The following is a 21,606-nucleotide window of genomic DNA, read 5'->3' on the forward strand; positions in this document are numbered from 1 at the left end:
GATAAAATGTACCACCACATGGACAAAAACAGACACACATACAAATTCATGCTCAAACCCCCCCCCAAAAACAACGGTGAGTTTAAAATATTTTTTAATTGGGGTGTAGGTGGCAGCGGAACTACCAACTGTGTCGCTCCTCCTCCTCCTCCTCTCTGTCGTCTCTCTGTCCTCTGAGATAAATCCTTCTACTCTTCTACAGGAACACCCCCACAGCACCGCATCGTCTGCATAGCTACGATATGTCACACTGCTCCATGTGTGTGTGTGTGTGAGAGAAAATGCTGTCACCAGTGCAATGAATGAGTCATGTGTGCAGCCCACAGGGATTCTTGTTAATAAGAGACTTCTGGGACCCATGAGGCCTACACCGTGTAACATAACTCTCATGTGTTAGTCGTGTTTTTGTGTATTACTGTCCCTTCTTGATCCATTTTTGGCGTTTCAGTGCTGTACTTGCATGTAGGATCTCATCTGATAATAGCATTATCATTGGAGCGATCGCCCCTTCACTTGTGCAGTGCACTTGTGTTCAGTAAAACCTACAACTTTCAGCTATCAAGTGTTCGCTACTACAAAATATTCATTTTCAAGAATAGAAAAGTTGTGATGGATAAAACTTCCTGTGTTGTTCCCGCGTCCCGTTTCAGTCTGTTATCCCTAAAACAAACCTCCATTGTTCCTAAAATACACACTCTCCCTGCAACAAACAGAAGCACATGGCTCATTATTATGCATAACGGTGGTGAAGGCATGACTCGCCCTACTCTGCCTCTGTTTGGCTTACCCTGATATTCTTCTCCTTAACTTACACAATCTCACTCCTCGTGCCTAAACCTAACCAACCCGACTAACAAAGACAACGAGTAGCGAGAGGCAAATATCACCAAACACCTGCAAAAAGAACCATTTTCCCATCAGCCTCTGTCTGTACTTTGTGTTTGATGCTAATAACCAAATGTTACAGTGCAGAAAAGGAGATAGTGAACATGTTTTAACAACAGCAGCTTGTTAACAATTCATTCTGATGTGCCTTTGTTAGCATGGCTGGAGTCTTTTTAGTGCTTTTATTATTATTATTATGATTTTAATTATGCAACCCAACGGACACACGTGATTAGAGACACAGTGTGGCATGGACAGAAATAACAAATCATGATTTTGTTTATCATGAGCAACAACAAACAAACCTTTATCTGTGCACAGATGAGGCTTAATATGTGTCATATATAAACTTCTATATCACTGATATATAAACACTTATGATTTCACTTACCTCAAAGGCAGTCTGAACCAATGGTGATGCCCAAGCCTGGTCTGAAACATGTGCAGGACGGGAGCAAAGTCAACACTGACCAACAATTCCCCATAATGCACTTTGATAGCAGTCGCAAAAACATGAGGACGCAAGCAGTTTTTAATTCACGCACCCACCCAACTACCACAATCAATCAAGTTGACTCACATTACTAATTCAGTTGAATGTGGATTTTCAGGTTAACATTTGTTTTATAATTGAGATGTTGTTAATTTCGTGTTATCACGACAACTTCACTCATTTTTTTACATACTGACAGAATAATATGCTAAAATAACAAATAAGCAAAATCACATTTCACAGTGTGAGTGCTTTTTGTTTCCATAGTTCAAAAACTTTCCAGCTCCCTGTCGGGTAAACCGTCGTCCATGTTGCCATTTTCACACTGTAAACGGGATATAAGCACATTTTATCAGTTGGTTCAGTTAGAGGCATAATAGTTACACCTGGCTGTTGACTCATTTCCACAAAGGAACTATTCTGTGTGCAACTTGTTACATTTTAGATCACAATTTTTGAGTTCCAAGTTTCTAATCAAACTCTTCATTTCTAAAATGTAAAAAATGAGACTTGAGACTGAGCACAGCAGCATTCACATTGTCTTTAAAAATATCTATTTTCCACTTTTGTTATGCATTTGCCCTGAAAACCTTAGCTACTAATCGTAACATACTTTTTTTTTTCCTGACTGAACCGTGTGGAACAAGCCGTGTTTACGCCGGCAAATGACGTAGTTTTGACGCGGATTCAACATTTTCAGTTCAGTCACCATTCAACGTCCAAAATGCTGAACAGGCCGCGTTTTTTTGAAGGTGACATCGAGACAGGCCCCCGCTGGGTCTTTTGGTTGCCGTCGCGATGGCGGATGCACGACTCCTGCGGCGACAGCTCAGAAGCCGCGCAGGATAAACACGGACTCCTATGGGAGCGGGACAACTGGTTAATGACGCCGCAGAGGAAAAAACACGGCGCACACACACACAAACACACACACACACACACACACTCACACACGGAGGAAACTCACTGGGGACCGGGGCGCTTTAGTTGTTAACAACTCCATCATCTCTCCCTGCCTCCCTCTCCTTTTCTCACTTCTATCTATATCTGTCCTTTGTAACCCCTGTCTCTTCATCAGGCCTACAGCATTCTCCCTTATTCAGCCAAAACTGGGCCACAGAGCACAACCCTATCCCAGCTCTCGCGCGCACACACACACGCACGTACTCACGCACACATATACGCTCGTCACATGGACACAAAGTCACACAGAGAGAGAGAGAGAGAGAGAGAGAGAGAGAGATAGAGAGAGAGAGAGAGTCAATGCTAATTAGCTCTACAAACAGGTCTTGGCTCGCTTGGCGTGCATGTGCGTGCGTGTCGGGGTGAGAGAGGGGCAGTGTGCCGTTAACTAGTGTGTCGGGATTTCTTTTTCTGTCCTCATTTACGGAAATGAAGCTCGCCCCTTGAGTGACCCACATCTCCTGACACGGAGGAGGAGATGGGGGGGGGGGGGGGGGGGGGGGGGGGGGGGCGTTAATGAGCGTTATCTTACAATTTACATATGGGAGACATCAAACGGGTAGAGGACGACGAGGCGTCGCACTTGTGAATGGTAGGGAGACGGAGACGTGTGGATGGACAGGACATGAGAGAGAGAGAGAGAGGGAGACAGATAGATGAGTGATGGCTGAACTAGTTAAGAGTTGGACTTTTCCTTGTAAGGCGAAGAGATGAGGCCAAATTCAGAGCTCTCAAGTCGGACGGTCCATGGCTCAGTGAATGCGTCCTAATGAAGCAGATCCTTCATCCCCTCTCCATATACGGCCGTGGACGTAATACTGCAGGGTTTCCTTGACAACATTGAGGTGCCCACGTTATAAATCCTGACCCATTTTTAACATCTATCTTGTGTACCTTTGCCATTGACCTCCCCTGTTGTTCAAAAACACTTTAGTAACACAGGAATGAGCTGCACAACTGCAAAGTAAAGCACTGTGGGTCAGTGGTAGAGCAGGGTCGTCCTACAATCAGAGGATCGGCGGTTCGATCCCCGGCTACGCTAGTCCATGTAGATGTGTTCTTGGGCAAGACACTTAACCCCGCACGCTGTGCCGGCGCTGTATGAATTGATGTGAATGAGTAGGTTAACGTCTTGATGGGCAGGTGGCATCTTACATGGTAGTCCCCGCTATCAGTGTGTCAATGGGTGTCAATCGGTGAATGATGACATGTAGTGTTAAAGATTTTTGAGTGGTCAAAGAAAAGCGCTATACGAGTACAGTTCATTTACAATGCACATGGGCACTGTAGTTTATTTTGAGTCAGTCGCACATACCCAGCTCTGATGCCCTAAAGACTCCCTAATACACAAAATGTATATTAATCTGTAGCTAAACAATTGTCACTATTTACTTCTGCTCATGTGACATTTGCTTAAAACTACAGCGGCCAGATATTCCATGAAAATTAAAATTGAGTGAGTGCCACGGAACAGTATGATATAGCAATAGCCAAACTCATTGTTCGTCATTTACTGGGTCACTCGCAGTGTTGGGCCGGTTTACCTCAGTTCTGCGGCGCTTTTTAGCGACTTTTAGCCAATTGTTTTTATGTTACTGCCTGCAACTTAACTGTTATGGTAAACTTAAATTAGGGCCGGGCGACAATTCAATACAATAATTTATCGTCTTTCAATGGAATCACATGGAGACGAAATCTTACATCGAGGTATCGTGATACACAAGTACATGTCACCTCCTTTTACATAACTCGAGTCTCATGGGATGGCGTGGGGTGAAGTAATGCGCCGGTCTATATAGCCCTAGTGACATCATAGGGGACTCCCTGGGGCTCCCGGGGCTCTCGTCCAATGAGGCACCAGTGTTGTGGTTTGAACCAAATGTCACACTCTAAATGTCACTGGAAATTGATAATAACAAGCACATACTAACAAAAATTTCTCAGAAAATCTCATTATTTCACGCTAAAGCTCTTTAATAAAATGAGAAAATACTCTTCATTTGTCAAGTATTTAAGTCACACACAAGTATAGAAAACCATGTGGTTATAGAATGTGTAATATGTATTCATTTATTGAATAACCAGAAAACAATGACTTGTATCGTGATGGAAGGTTTTGGCCATATTGCCAAGCTATATCATTGGATCCAGGCACAGCAGGCAGCTGTTTTCTGTGAAAAAGCTCTGATAATACCCACTGTACACCACCAGCTCCACAGCAAATGGCAGAGACAAAGTTAGCTGCTCGCTGGGGAACATTCAGCGCCTAAAGAGACAGATATTTCCCTCAGGAGTTAGTGGAGGCCAAAACAGAGAATATTGGACTTACATTTCCCTGCTGGTCTGAAAATACTACTCGAAATTATATAGCTCCATATATGCTGGATGTGGAACTCTCTGCTAACGCGTATCAATGTTAGGTCCAAAAATGTCACTGTAGCTTGTTCAGCTGCTCCCAAATGGCCAAAATAACTGCTGGCCACACTTTGTAGTCAATAGATGGCCGCACAGTTGAAAACCTTTTGTTGTCCGGTCTGAGTCTGCAACACCATTCAGCACACTGGGTCATAAAGAATGTCATGGTTTCTGCCAGTGGTGTTGTAAACAATGAGAGTGATTGCTGAAAACGCCTTGAAACAGGGAAAAAGACAAAAAGAAGCTGCTATGGAAACCCCACAGACTGCCTGCACATTAGCTCTACGTAGCATTTTTACACCATTCTAGCAAGTTGTCTGTGAAAAGATGTCATACGTACCAGAGAAAATAAGCCTCACCGGTGAAGACTAAAGTAGGAGAACAGCCTCAACTGACCTGGTATTTTTTTTCTGAGATAAAAGAGAGCCTGAATGCCTGTCCGAATGCCATTGTAGCCTCCTGGTGTAGCCTAGTTTTATCACAACCACACAGCGAATCCTCTGGACTTTCCCTTCAGTAAAGTACAAACCTCAAAGATGTTCATACTTGGGGAAAAGGCAGATAAGGAATGCCTGTGAAAATGTTTCAGGATTATCCTGGCTCAGCAACCGCATTTTTACCTGGGCCAGCTGCATATAAAGAGCTGATCTTATCTTATCTGATCATAAGTTTTACATATCGAACATAGCATCTACTCGTCGTCATTTTCTGGTTTCAGAAAGGCTGTAATCTTGATCTTGACTTAAATTTGTTATGTAAAGTTTTTCTGATACTCGTGTCATACTATATTTTGTGTAGTTTGTGTCTGTGTGTTGTATATTAGAGATAGACTTTTGATACATTTATCTGACCACTAGTTACTTTATATTACTTATAAACAACAACAACAAAAAACACTTTCAGGAAAAGAGCGTGGTTGGCGTAAACTTTGCTGACTAACAACTCATGCGACTAACAACAACGACACATAGGACTAACGACACACTGGACTAACAACATTAACGACACATGGGACTAATGACTCACTGGACCAACGACACTAATGACTCACTGGACTAACGACACACAGGACTAACGACACACTAACGACAAATGGGACTAATGACTCATGTGACTAACAACACACGGAACTAATGACTCATGCGACTAACGACACATGCAACTAAAGACACATGCAACTAACGACACACGGACTAAGGACTCATGCAACTAACGACACATGCAACTAACGACACATGCAACTAACGACACATGCAACTAACGACACATGCAACTAACGACACATGCAACTAACGACACATGCAACTAACGACACACGGACTAAGGACTCCTGGACAAAAGTTCTGTGTTTCTTTGACCCACTCACCTCCTCTCCTGACTGCCCTGTGCGGACATTTCAATACTGCGCTCAGCTGCCTTGTGTGACGCATTGCGAGTGAGAACTGGTTGACCTAAGAAATGTATTAAGTAGGTAACAAATAAATAAAAAAGTATTAACAATCAGTATGATGACAATAATGACTATCATATAACACTCACAGGGGCCATTTGACTTTTACTTTTGATACTTGGACTGTGGGAAGTTCAATATTGCAGCAAACACCCCCATCCCCCAAAGCACATTGTGGTTGCCACTCCCCACCCCCGTGACCTGACCTCATATTTGATCTGGATCTGGTTATGCCAACCGAGCGTGCGAGTTGTTTGCTGGCTTATTATTGATCTTGTAGCGCTGAGCTCGGATTACAGCTGGGTTAATGGGTGTGTGGTGTTGATGGAGCTTGCAATATTATTTCATTCTACTTGATGGTATCTACAGATGGAGCTAAACAGATGGAGGCGGTTGGATTTTCAGAATCCTTGTTCAGCTGTGGTTACCTGAACAGTCTGGTATTTTTCTCTCGTGACTTTTAAGTAGGAAATTCTCTGCTTACATCAGATCATTTTTGGTTTATGCTCGTATCAAATGATGGCATTTTTCAGGTTTTGACATGCGTTGTAAAACTATCAGTTAAAGGCGTTTTAATGCTACACACACCATGCGGCACTTGATGTCACGTAATGTTTCCTCCTTCAGATCTGCCATTCTCTCTTCCCTCGACATTAAAATCACCTTTTGTAATACCAAACCGTTTCTTCCCCCCCTGTGACAGCTGAAAGGAGGGCGAAAGTTAAATACTTCTCAGAGGCTGAGCAAAATGTTTCAGCAGTAACTCAGCGCCGCGTGCAGCGTGAGCCGCTGAGAGGCTGCCCGGAGCTGGCACCGACTTGTGAAATTTTTTTGGAGTTTTCTTGACAGCTCCATCTGGATACAGCAGAGTGTTATGCGAGGGTGTGAGCTCCAGCTCTGCTGGATTAACCCTTGCCGAGATAATGGGCGTCGATGGTAGCCCAAAGACGAGGGGGGATCCGGCGCTCCGATCAGCGGATCAGCTCAGTAATCTGCAGGACCATGCAGGGAGACGGCATGAGGCCTACTTGGGTCATTTCTTTCGAAAAAAAAACCCTCAGAAAGAGAATGTAACGATTTAAAGTCAGAAGGAGAGAGAGATTTTGAATGCCAAAAATAGCCTACATGTAAGAGAGAAAAGCAAAAGGATACCTAAGTTAGCACACAAGGTTGCCTTCAAAGCTATATGCAACAAACTCAAATTAAGATAATAAATAAGATAATTTAGTGGATATATGTTCTAGCATACCTGCTGTTGCCAACAGTCTGTCTGGCATGGTACTCCATTACATTCTCCCGAGCTTGTAGGTGTTCAGACTGAAAACATCACTTCAAGGTCAATTCAGCTTTTTTTTAACAGCTCTAGCGTTTCATTATCCTTTTTAAATAACAACATTATGTAATGTATTCACACTTGATGATATGATCCGAGATCTGTAGTTTGGTGTCTCTATTTTACATCACTGTAAGCGTTTTAAAGTGGGCAAAATATTACAATATATATTTGGAAGCATAGGCTGATTTTAACTGGTCTGCAATTATTAATGAACCGCCTTGATCATGGATACACATACATTTTATTTATGTGAGAAGTAAAAATACCCACAAGGTTACTCTGCTGCGTCGTACGACGACGTATTTAGTCTTATCATTTTAAAACATATTTCTTTTTTTTTTACATACAGTAGTTCTATAGAGTTTTTACGTGTAGGAGGGTCACGTAGGAAAGAAAATACCACCCGATACAGAACCATGCACAAAGACACTCATATATGCCTGTGTGAGTACTGCAGTGTGTTACTTTATTTATTTATCGGGGACAACACTACGGTCTGAGCCCCCCCCCCCCCCAGTTTTGTCAAGTGTAGCTGTTCGAAATACGTATAAACCACTTTGCGTTGCCTAGTCATGTTCGGATTACAGACTGTGGTAGTTCTGTTGAAGCATACTGCAGCCTTAAAGTTCAAAATCCAGCATTTTGTTTCTATACTATCCGGATAGGGTCACGGATGGTTTTACATGTCTGATATCAACTGGTAAAACAATATGCAGCTTCTGCCCACAGCGCTTTTTCCCATTTAAACACAGAGTAGTGCATTAACGAGAGAGTGGGGGGGAGGAGAGAGAGAGAGAAAGAGAGAGAGAGAAGGTCCCTAAAAGAGTGGATTACAGCTCTTAGATTAGATGGCATCTGGTGACCTCGGCAGCACAGAGAGCAGTCGGGCTGGTGTACGCCGTGGGTGTGAGAGAGAGGCAGAGCGAGATTATCACCACAACCAGAATGTGCATTAGAGATATTGGTCCTGTATCTCTTTATGTGCACTGTTTGTGTGTATGTGTGTGTGTGTGCGAGTAGTGGTGTTGCTGCAGAAGGATTGTTAATCCTAATCCACTCGTGAATGTACACACTCAGGACCAACAGGCCATTAGTTCCCGTTTTGTGTATGTGCTTCTGTGTGTGTGTGTGTGTGTGTGTGGGTGCGTGTGTGCAAGTATATGAACAAATCCATGTTTCCCAGTGTGTGTTGAAGTCTACGCGTGAATGAGCATGTGCATGCGGAGACATACTGGTACGCAGTTTGTGCATTCCTGGGTGCGCAAGAGTGCAATCTGAGAGTGAATAGGGGGGTTAGTGGGCCATTAACCAGTGCATTAGCACCGTCTGCAGACAGACTGGGCTGAGGAGAGGGGCGGTGTGTGTGTGTGTGTGTGTGTGTAGGAGAGCTGATGGTTTAAAGATTTCAGGGGGGAAAGGGACAATGGGGGTGAGGACTTAGCAGCGAGGGTGAGGCGGATTGAGTGCATTAGTGAGCGCATGTGTGTGTGTCGGAGGGATTGAGGGGATCTGACCCATATAAAAACAGACAGACGCACCCTGAGCAAGAGTCAGCTGTGTCCTCTTCCTCTTATTCAGAATATACCAACAATTTGACTGAATCGACACACCAGTGCTGAAAAAACTGCAATAACTGAAAGTTAAGAAGTTATTCGCCCAGAGCGTATCTGCATTATTTGATGAACAAGAGGCATCGGGGCTCTGTTTCACGCTCCGAAGCTCCCCCCATTTTTTTTGCAAATACAGGTTTTTACTAACTAATATGCAAGATAATCATTCACAGCCCCGTCTCCAAAAAATGACATTCCCATACAACGAAACTGCATTGTCAATTATATTTCGAGGGAAACCTATTGTAACACATTTAAAACGTTTGATTTTGACGCATCACGTATTTCAAATCATAGTCCGCAGAAGTCCACATACGGTGGAGGTCAGGGTGGATGGTTGGGGTTGGATTCAGGACCTTCACTCAGGAGACGATTGTTCATGTCCCGTGTAACACCAAAAGTCAATGTTGACTCATTTTAATTTGCGTCCGTCATTTGAATAACATAAACTTTTTTTAAGCCAAACTATGACGTTTTTGCTAAACCTAGCCAAGTAGCTTTGTTGCGTTAACGGTAACCACGTGTTTAAAATGGGAGAAATCACGTATGGGAACGTAATATTGTAGGAAACAGGCAAAAGTTAACACTTATATTATTTGACTCTTCAATAAATCCAGCTCTCATTTACCAACAAACTAATAGAAAAAATAAATAAATTAAAATGTATAAATTAATTTGGTCGGGTAGTAAGTCTTAAATAAAGTGTATAGTTGCGCGTGAAAGTTTATTTTTTACTGTGGAAACTGCAGTTTGGCAAGTTTGTCTTGAGATATGGTCAAAAGCTCCGGAAAGAGCTAGTAAGTAGACCTTTTAGTTCGTTTTTTTTATTTGTTTTAGTTAAAATAATTTAGATATTTCCTCAACATCAGATTACAATTACAAAACATTCACCATATGGGAGCATTTATCATAAAATATTGTTGCTCCTGTTCCAGGGAAATAAGAACTGATTTATTTGTTTGTTTTCTTCATAGGATGAAATTTGCCAGATGCTTTTAATTTAACACCAGCCGCTGAGGCCACAAATCACAACAACAGTATAATGGTTAGAATGTAGCATAAGAAAAGCACGAGTAGAGAAGAGCCATTGAGTCAGCCAACTGACTCGGTGATGACAGTTACACAACAAAATCTAGCTAACATTAGCCACAATGTGCTAATGGTCATACCAGACCAAGTAAGGCCATAGCAGCAAAATCCCTGAGTATGTTGGATTGAGCAAAGTTGTGTTTTATTGCTTATGAATTCAACTTTTTATTTGTATGAAGAAGGATTGTGTTATTTTTTTCTTTCGAAACTTACACAGGCGCCAAGGTCTGTAATCCTCAGACCTTTAGGTCATATATTTTTTGGGTTGTACACACCAGTTTTTGTTGCTCACATACATTTTCCTCAAACAAACCGAGGATTAATATTGGGAGAGAAGCGAGAGGGACGAGATGGGGGAGAAAGGTAGCCAGGGATAGAGAGAGAAAAGAGAAAGTGACTAGAGGCACTGACAGGGTGAAGAAAGTGAGAGCCCTCGTATATCTCCAGTTTTCTATTATTCATGAGTTACAAGAAGCAGTGGAGGGGAAGGAGGGGAAGAAATTGCAGCTTTCCATCTTACCCTTGAGTGTAGTCTTCTATAGCACCATCTGTCTCGCGCTCCTATCTTTCTCCGTCTCTTTTATTTTCCCTCCAGGTCTCTCGGTCTATCACTCATTTCTCTCTCTTTCTTTGTTGCCCCTTGCAGATTTGAACTTAATGGTTTTGCATACATATCCCGGAGCAAGAGCCGCTATAGGAGGCTAAGAAAAACTGTAAGTTAACAAATGAAAACTTAACTGCCATGAGCCGAAGAACTGCAGATTCTCTGGCTCGCATAATACCAAAGCACAGCTAAAAGCCAAGTGGCAGGAAAAAAAGCAGTAGAATGTGATTGCAGCCGGCAGCGTGGTGTGCCGTGGGCTCTGATTGGCTCGTGGGGTACAAGAACGCCCCATTTGACTTTCTTCTCTACTTTCTTAATGCACAGCTGGTTCTGGCTGTAAGCTACTACCAAGGTGGCAACCTCCAGTTCTATGTCACTCCTCCGCATTTCCAATATGGAAACTTACATCATTGGTTGCAAAAAAAAACCCAACATGGCGACGGCTTGGGGTGCAACGGATCACAAACCTCACGGTTCGGATCGCGGTTTTGGACTCACGGTATTGGATCATTTTTCGGATTAGCAAAGAAAAGGGGAGGAGTCAAATATAACTTTGCTTTCCATTTATTAATTAAAATAACTTCAAGAACACTTAAAGCAAATAACTTTGGGCTATAGTCTTACATGAATACCACGATATTTAAGATATTTATTTTCATAAAGATGAGAATATATCTACATTATCTGGGGAAAGGGTAGCGCCAGATGTGTCTGTGTGACTCTCACAGCACCGAACTTTAAATCTCCACTCCGCCGTGGTGAGCGGTCGGTCTTTTCCTCTTCATAGAGGAACGACCTTCATACAGAAGTGGGTGCGTGAGGGGATTTCGTAGCGTGGCTCAAGCACTTTAACCAGATTTTAAAATCCTTTGTTTTCCAAGACGGAATGTCCCCCGTTTCTTTCCCTCAGTGAAAGAAATTTAAATCGCCAACAATATCGAAGATGTACACTAGGCAGTGATACAAAGGTCTGGAACCAGGCCGCTCTTATCCTAGATCGCGGTTGAACCTGTTTCACTTGCACAGGTTGATACAAAACACACACAAAAAACAACCAAGTTGTCTAAAAATCTTCTACTTTATTCAGTAACATAAATGTTTTTTGTAAAACATTCAATAAAAAATGATCTTCATTTTATTGCTCATTGTCATCTTTACACTAGGACTTGATCTGATGCATATTTTTTTTTTCCCAAAGCACTCTCACAAGGAATATGTTGCTAGATATTTAGACAAGATTTTATGCTGTCACTATAATAGTAATAACTTACATACATACGCACGTTCAGGTTATATAAAAACAAACCAAACAACAAAACAGAGAAGGGACAGGCGGACTCAAGAATCCTCTCACGTACTTTCAGAGCAGCATTTGTTGCTTTTCCAGCGGTGTTGTAAGAGCAAAAAAAACAAAAACGTCCAAACCGCTGAGTCGTGAGATCATGTTGGCAGAGGGAATAAACTTAAGCCTAACACTGGAAAAGCTACAAACCTGAAGCCCAGAACTTCACGTCTTTATACCGCGGAAGCCATTTTAAAAGCCCCCCCTACATGCATTAATCATGAAATTACAAGGCTATGTTTTAACGCAAACCTAAGTATCATTCTGTCAACTAGTAAACACACATTGTAAATTTTAAAATGAAATAAAACCAAAATAAGCGAGGTGCATACTGTACATGCCAGTGAACCACAGAGCCTCAAAGATGGCTCCATTCGGAGTCGTCATGTTGCATATATGCTTATTGTTGATAATCTAAATTCTGTGGCCTCACTTCAGCTACAGTGATACCATTTTAACATTTGAAATTTTTGAAAATTAAGTATTTTAATAAATCTAAAACACGTCAGTATGATTGGATGGGATCTTTGCTCGTCAGACATGTAGAAAGTAAGGGGTCGTTCATGTGCTGCGGTTGTTGGTTTTTTTGGCAGCCTCAAATTCATTGTTGACAATGTAGACGTGCAGAAGGCGGTTCAAATCTGCAAGCGGGAGCGAAAATGTTGCCATTTTCAGGGCGAGACGGCTGCGTCCCCAGATTAAAAATGTTTAAACTTTTGGAACCTGTAGTGCGGTGTGCATATCATGTGACGAGGAACAACCAATCACAGCCGGCAGATATCTTTTTTCTTTCTTAAATATTTAAAAGTTGTTTTTGGGCTTCCCAGAGTTTTACGATCTGTCACCCTTTCCGTCCAAGAACTTCACAACATCCGGTTGAAAGGTCAGCCCGACTGACTACCATCTACTTTGTTTTAACTTTGTTTAGTTCAGTCAGTGAGTCTTTCCGCTAAATTACTGCATCATCATCGCCATTGCAGCACGCAGGTTTTGATGAACGCGGTACGGCTTGCGTTTTTCCCACGTGTTTTTAGACGCAACATGTGAACGGCCCCTATGAAGTGCAGGTCTAAGACCGACGCTAGCATGTTTGATAAAAACACAAACATTTAGAAGCACGTCATGGACCATATACTTGAGTTGGGTCTTTTTTTAAAGAGGAAAATTAAATATTTAAAGTTACATGTTTTAGGACCAAAGTCATCCAAGCAATAAGTAGCCTTCGGGGGAAACGGGTCATCTAGAAGGAAATGTATATAATGAAACTCATTACAGTACTGAGATGATGTGAGGCTCCCCTGTCCCAAGTCATTTAGAGAATCCCATTCCTTGCCACTCCTCCCCTCATACACATTCTCAATGTGTTTAGTTGATCTTCTCTACCTCAGGCCTGTAGGTGTGTGTGCATGTACAGTATGTATGTGTGTGTGTGTGCTTCACAATCCACAAGGGGAGCCTAACATTTAATTTGATGCACAACATTTTTTAAAGGTTCTGCACAAACCAACACACAGTTACAGTCACGTGCACATACAGGCCAATTCTGAGGTCAGTGGTTATCATGCCACATATTTACATTCTTGTTTTAAGGAAACTGTGTACAAGGCAGTAAGGAGATGGTGATCTGGCAAGGTGTAGTCTTTTAGTAGTAGTTTTCTTCCGAGAAGAGGACACAAAAACTAAAGGTGACGGAAAGGTCTCATCAATAAATAAATAAATAAATAAAGCAAGTAAAGATCAATAAGTTAATAAGTTAAGTTAAAGGGGGTCTGTCTGTACATGTGTGGAGAGAGATGGCGTGTGTGTGTGTGTGTGTGTGTGTGTGTGTGTGTGTGAGCACGCGCACGGTTCCGCCTGATGCCGTGTGCAAGCGTGTTTCTGTGTGTTATCCTCAGGGGGCTGTCGCTAAGGAGGAGGCGCAGTAAACTCAACCCCAACAACCCCCCAGAGACCCATAGCTCCCTTCTGCACTGACAACACGGACAGAGCTGCCGTGAAACTTTCCGACCTAATGACACCAGGGCAAAAACAACACCGGTTGATGATCAAGTCTTCGGAACGTATTGCATGAAATCAGACCGGACACACGATGACAACTGTTGGGAAGTCGCACAACGCTGAGTCGTTCTTCTAAGCTTGTGCATGTTTGTTCTTTGCTTGTTTCTTGGACGGCGGGCCGATCAGAACGGCCTCAGTGCCTTTTTTGAAAACATTTTTTTACAGTTTAGTTTGTCAACCACAGACTTGCGCAATCTATTAAATTTCATATTCAAATGTACTAAAATGTTTTTATGATCATTATGTAAGGGCAAGTGGTTTGTATCTAAGCGTTCCCCCGGCAGATCTACGGTCAGTCTGGCAGTGAGAATGTGACTACAGTTTATTACAACTCATCAAAAATGGAAGAAAAAAAAAAAGAGTAAAGCTGCTATGCACACAATGAAGAGTAGAGATTGTAGAAAGCGTGTAACGACTGGCAGCTGCATAAATATCATATATCATACAGAGACATGTAATAGGAGTATTGATCATCATATATCATATGCAATCGCCGTGGAAGGAATAAACTTGCAGTGGATGAGTGGCGGTCAGGGAGAAAAAACCCAGAGTTTGGAGTGTGTGTGAGTGTCTCTGTGCCTTTGTTGGAGTGCGTGTTCGGGGAAGTTGGGGGGGGGGGCATCAGCTGTTGTACATTCAAGGTGAGAGAGGTTAGGAGGCGCTGTCCCGCCGTGGCCTGACAGGAGGGTCAGGTCCAGGGGGGTCATCTGTAGGTGGTCAGAGTAGTTAAAGGTGGAAGGTTGTGGCAGTGCTGGTTGATTTCTTCTAGAGAAGGATGCACTTTCCTTTCTCCACCCACGGGTTGTTCTTCATCAGCTCCGGGTTCAGGAAGGGGTCCTCCGGGACGCCGTCCTCTATCCACTTTACCAAACTTTGTGGAGAGAGAGAGAGAGAGAGAGAGAGAGAGACATTTTTCAAATTCCAGAGGAAGTTTAGCACCACAATACATCCTCTATCCACTTTCTCTCTTTTGCCATACAAGGCATGAAAGAGAGAGAGAACATTTCAGTCCATCTAGCTTAGCCAAAATATCTCTTTGCTTCTTTCCAAGCCCTAATGTTGTCATCGGTAACTTTAACTTAACAATAAGAGCGTATTCCTGATATGGCACGCACAGCGCAGGAAAACAAACTGCTGAATTGACGTCTTTTTTGTCAAAGAAAATAAAGAGAGATTGTGGTAACATTTAACATTTTTACATTGTTATCGCGTCTTTCTTGCATGTTGATATCGTCACAGTTAGTGCTGCATCGCCATCGTCTCGTCTTAGTCGTGGAAAGGGCGGTCGCTGACAGTTTTCGTGACCTAAATGAACACTAATTCTTTGCTGCATAGATAATAGCAATCAGATGCAAAAAAAGGGCAAATGGCATGCTGCAAAATTTTATCACTGTGTTTGCGCTGTAATTTCGTAAGCGTAATATCGTCAGCGTAATATCGTTAGCGTAATGTCGTTAGCGTAATGTCGTCAGCGTAATGTCGTCAGTGTAATATCGTCAGCGTAATGTCGTTAGCGTAATGTCGTCAGCGTAATGTCGTTAGCGTAATGTCGTCAGCGTAATGTCGTCAGTGTAATATCGTCAGCGTAATGTCGTTAGCGTAATGTCGTCAGCGTAATGTCGTCAGCGTAATATCGTTAGCGTAATGTCGTTTGTGTAATATCTTTTGTGAATCGAAACCTTGAGACGGAAATGATGCCCAATTCATGGTGCTATTTGCGGCTGCAACTTCTCATTTGTAAAAAAATGTTTTATTTAAATTCAGTTACTTACCCATAACAGTATTTTCAAGTGAATATATATATATATTTTTTTCAGTATTCTTTTTTAGATTCACAATAGTTTCAAAACACTGACCCTGAGTACTCGACATGAAAAACAGACTCAGAAGTGTTTCTTCTGAGCTCCCTTGATTGGCCCTTATTCTGCTGCCGCTGCAGTGAGAGACGGACAAAGAGAGTGCTGAACAGAAACTAATGACGGCCGCAGCTTTGCTTAATGACTCCACGTGCGCTGCGACTGTGACAATAGCCTTTAGGCAGCATTAGTTAATGAAGCCATATCACTGCTTTATTGCTGTGGTGGAATGACTAATGCTGTCACACTCAAAGTCATTGTATTCATGTAATCATTGTACTTATCACAGTGAACAACAGCAGATGTCGTTAGTAATCGTAATTGAATAACCCACTGAATACTTCAGCTAGCTCGGGAACAGCTGCTGGTTAAACAATCTCAACTCGAGGTCCACTTAAGCATTTGTTCCGGAGCTTTCAACCATATCACTCAGCCTTCTTTGGCTAAATCTCAACGAACAAAAAAAAAAAAACGTGGCTTACAAATGCTGTCTTCAAGTATTCAGTTTCAAACTTGATCCACTGTGTGAGCAACATTTACATTTGTGTGTCTAACTATAACATGTTTTTATGTGTGCTTTAAATCGAGATGAAATGAAAAATGCCCTTTTAACCCTTTCTAGGTCACATCCCTGGTCATATTGTGCACCGATTTAACAATATATGCAAAGATATTTACAAAAAAATCAATTCCTTCGTAGTTTTATATCAACATCCAATCATCTTTTCTTCCTATTAAACAAAATATGACGCGCTTAGGTAAGCTATTACCAACCACTAATTGCATGACATGCATCCATCAATCAAGCTGCAACATGAAGCAACAACAGAGGTGTGTGTGGAGCCTCTGTAGCTCTGTATCGTGCTAAAGTCTAAGCCCGCCCACTTTTTAGCGGTACAATCAAATGTGAAGGCTTTGATTTAAATCTCTCTCGTAACTGTACACCGCTCAAATATTCAGTATTCCCCCAGTTTCACTGGGGAAATACTTCCAACACAGAAGCTCTAACTTACGTTTCACTGGGAATATAAAGGGACAGTGTGTAGTATTCGGCGACATCTAGCGGCATGGTTCCATATTGCAACGAACTGAATACCCCTCTGCTCACTCCTCCCTTTCCGCCGCTGAGTGCAATACCACGATAACGCCGTTCGCCTAGCCGTCCTTACCATAATAACACTACTATTTGAGCAACTCAAGTCAGATGGTGGCTGGCGGTACCATGTTACCACAGCTTCCAAAGCGTGTCAGTGAACTACGGTGGCCTTCAGCTGACAGTGTTTAGTTTGTCGTTCTGGGCTTCTGTATAAACACAGTAAAGAGGACCCGCTTCCTATTTAGATACAAACGACTTATTCTAAGCTAACTAAAACACAAGGATTTTTAGTTTCGGATTATACACAAATGAAAACTTAGTTAAGAATATTAGATTCCATTTCTGCTAATAGATCCTGCTAAATGCTACACACTGGCAAAAACAAAGCCATTTCATTTCAGAGCTATTCATCACAGTGGTTTTTGGGGGACTGAACTCTGTGCAGGTGCTTGTAGAGCTATTACGGTCCAACTACTCACTCAGTCACCGTTTTGGAGGACTTCTCTCGTTTGAAGGCCAGCTGGTACTTGAGGCTCTCCACCTCCTTCTTCATCTGGGGCAGGTCCAACTCGTCCATGGCTGCAGCTCGATGTGGGGCTTTTCTACCTGCGCACAGCGGGGGAGGGGCCGGTTAAATTTATGCAGCACATAATACCGTTTAACGGTAGTCAGACGCACTCCGCGCAACCGTGCCCTGCAGCGAGAACACCCCGAAAAATGCATCCGATTTATAACGGCTGCTTAGCGATTCCGCCTACAGGAGGGGGAGAATGTAGGCTATTAAACGTTAAGAGTACAAACCCACTTAACACCACAGGATACAGTGGTTGTGTCCTTGGGGCTACATGTTTCCACTTAGAGAAAAGTTCCTCAGCTTTAATGAAATTGACTAATTAAATTATGCCAGCGACCGACATGACGGCAGTTCGACAGCACATCAATTGTATGCAAATTTTGATTCATTTCTTCTATATTGCCACTTGGCAGCGAATGCAGGTCTGAGGAGAGTAGTTGATATTCAATACCCGAGAGGGAGGGAAAACAGAAAATGTTTGTGCTTCTGTGCCGAAAAAAAGGAACAACCTGTACTTGTGCCGCGTCCCATTTCTTCTCATTTGCCCTCTATCTTCCCCCATCCCATTGAGTGTGCTTTCAAAATATAGTGATGTCCCAACACAGAACTTCACTCTGTGAGATGAGTGGCTAAGCCCCCCCACCTCCTCGCCCCACCACATCGAGGGCAGTAGAAGGGAATAATTCAGCTTGAGGCTGCTTGTGATTCACATTCAGGGGTTCATGTCTGCAGTTGCCACGGGCAACACGATGAAACATTGTGGAGCAAACAAAAAGGAAATTCACATATTGAGTTAGCTGAAACACGGGATCACTGGTACTGGTGATTGAGAGTGCATGGAAGCTAGTGGGTTCTACAGTTTTCTGTACATGACACCAGCACTTGATTGAATTTTCCCAGCAAACCTTGTGCTAAGCTCCTTAAACTAACTCAAATCCGAGCCACTTAGCCAGTCCTCCCTATACAATCTGTAGTGCATCAGTAATGTGGATGTTAACAGGTCATATCCACTTCACCCAAACTGTAAGCTAGTAGGAAGAGTCGAAATTAACAAAAGACAAAAGCCATGATATGGAGACAAAACCGTTGAGTATTGTTTGATGTCTTTCTGTAAGTTGACAGAACAATAACGTATTTTTACGCTAGCAGCTGAGTGAGTTTTACTTTTGTTTTATGCTAAATGTAAGGTTTCTATATTGGATTAGTGGAAACTAAAATCATGATGCACAGTTATATGGTGCTACCAGTGGAGCCTTAGGCATGAGGGGGGAAAGATGCATGTAACCAGGTCAAAGTCGTTGCTAGCTACCGCTAACGGCAGGCCCGCACTTTTATAAATATACCGAGGCACACAGAGAGGTTTCTCAAGATCTTTTAAGGATCTTTTTGGTACACCCGTTGCTGCATAGAATTAATTCTATATAGCTTATTCCTAGTACTCACAGCTTATTCATAGTACTCACAGCTGTCAATTAGTAAGATTACCACAGTATATTTAGGACTTCACATCACCCATACACATTTGGTTGGGTTAAAGTGAAACGTATTGTGGGCCATGGCCAGTTTGCACCTCTACCTCATATGTAAAGATAACTGGAATTTGTCACACAGGACACTGCAGGCAAGAAAGCCAAACCAGTGGTCAACTCTCCGGCAGCAATATTGTCTCCATTCTCATCTGCTGCATCTTTTTCTTTGTCTGTTCCTCCCTCCCTTTCTCCCTCCCTCCCTCTCTCTCTCTCTCTTTCTCTCACTCCCCACCCACGCTCTATGTCCACTATACCCTCTCAACAATACTCTTTCCCTCTTGTGTGTGTACTAGTGTTTGTGTACCCTTGAGTGTGATTGTGTGTGTGCACGCCTGTGTGAGTCATTTGAGGATTCGGATGAGCCGAGCGCTTGTCTGGTCTGCACTCGGAATCGATCCCTCTGAGGTGCTTCAGCACAGAAACAACAATGGTATATTTTTAAGAGACATTGAATAGTACTTGATATTATGCAATTGTCCATTATGACAGTTTAGTGAGTGAGGGGGCATTGCAAGGCAGGAAATAGCTGCTCTGAATTCAACACCTACTTCACCGCATGGTCAGGCTGCTAATGAGCGGCATGCACCACAATAAGCATTTGTTTTATTTGTATTTAAAAGGCTCTGAAACTCTATTTTAATCGAATGCAGAGTAGTTCGATTTGGAAAAATGGGAAAAAATATTTAGTAAAAACAAGAATCTAATGATGCAAAACATACATGCTTTTTTGTCTACATATGACCCTGCCACATACTATAAAATAATGTTCCATACCATTCCCTCAAAATGGATATTTAAGATGTTGGAACAGAATTAATCAATCATCTGCCTGATCATCTAAAACTCCCCGAGTTTACACAGAGACGAATCGCTAGAAAAGGCATTCGCAGCAAAAACGTTATTTTCCCATTTTTCTTGCAGCAAAAGTTCAAACCCAATCAAATCAAGCAAGAGGCAAGTTTTACCACTTTACCTCGTCCATCCTGTTTTCCTGCTGCTAGATGTGATATTAATCACATTTGATGTAGGAGTTCCTTTAGCCCAACTCAACCCAACAAAGTCTGGTTGTATAGAAGTCTATGAGAAAATGACTCTACTTCTCTCTTGATTTATTACCTCAGTAAACATTGTAAACATGAGTTTATGGTCTCAATCGCTAGTTTCAAGTCTTCTTCAATACAGCATGATTTAGAGTCAAATAGATCATAAAGCGGAGTATTCTTTAGGGCGGGGCTACTGTGATTGACAGGTCGCTGCTGCTACCAGAGACATATAGTGTGTCTCTACGTCTTTCCTCTGCATTCCAAATATGGTAACTTTCATTCATTGGTCCATCCAAGATGGCGAAGGCGAAATCGCCGAACTCGAGGCTTCATGACAGCAGTCCACAAACCAATGAGTGATGTCACCATGACTACGTCCACTTCTTATATACAGTCCATAGTCCAATATTACAATAATCTCTACTAGGAGGGACAAGAAAAGCATAATGAGTTAGTGAAGTGTGTGTGTATATGCATGTTCTTTTGTGAGTTTGAGGAAAACACCAGGTGCAATATTATATCACGAAAGTGTGTGCGTGTGTGTGTGTGTACCACCAATATTACAGAGACAGAGAGAGGCAGAGAGATGGCCAGGTCCTGGCTGACATCAGGCCTCAGCAGTAGGGATGGGTATCGTTTGGGTTTTTTCCAATACCGGTGCTAAAACGATACTTTTAAAACGATACCGGTGCCTGAACTGATACTTTTTTTATTGCCAAGTCAAATTTAACAATATATTTAACTGTTTAAAGTATACTATACATATTAGTGCTGGGCAACGATTACAATTTTTAATCGCATGGATTTTTTGCGATTAATCTCATTGTTATGGCAAAGTTCAATAATTAATTCAAAGGTAGTGTATTGTGCACTTTTATTTTAAAAGTACTGCTATATGAACAAAAGTGCAATAACATTTGGTTTGCAAACACTTTAAACAAATAAGGTTCTTTTTAACAGCAGTATTCCCTTTACACAGTAGCAGTTCTATCTCTTCACTATCTGTGCTCAGTGTGTGACTTCATGTGAAACGTTCCACTGCTGTGCAACAGGAATACAATGTTTCAGCACGTTTCATCTAAATGTGTGTCCTCTTCACGACAGAGCATGTGAATGCAGCTCTACTGTTCATCAATATAATGCTGTAACTCAGAGGTGATGATGGTTACCCAGCGATCAAAGAATAAAGACACTTTACGCACAATGTAGGTATATTTTCCCTTTAACTCACGAGATGCAGGTAGCATGTTTTATACTTAATGT

At 42.2% G+C, this 21,606-nt stretch overlaps 1 protein-coding gene across 1 annotated transcript; it reads right to left on the bottom strand.

Moving 5' to 3' along the window:
* Positions 1-14,636: 14,636 nt before the first annotated feature.
* Positions 14,637-17,783, bottom strand: gng13b (guanine nucleotide binding protein (G protein), gamma 13b). The gene is made up of 2 exons (XM_079178235.1): positions 17,677-17,783; positions 14,637-15,116 (listed from the first exon to the last, which is right to left on the bottom strand). The coding sequence occupies exons 1-2, from the start codon at positions 17,772-17,774 to the stop codon at positions 15,011-15,013; spliced, it is 204 nt and encodes a 67-aa protein (XP_079034361.1). The 5' UTR covers positions 17,775-17,783; the 3' UTR covers positions 14,637-15,010.
* Positions 17,784-21,606: the final 3,823 nt, after the last annotated feature.

Source organism: Pholis gunnellus, assembly GCF_910591455.1.
Source record: "Pholis gunnellus genome assembly, chromosome: 17".
Lineage (NCBI taxonomy): Eukaryota > Metazoa > Chordata > Actinopteri > Perciformes > Pholidae > Pholis > Pholis gunnellus.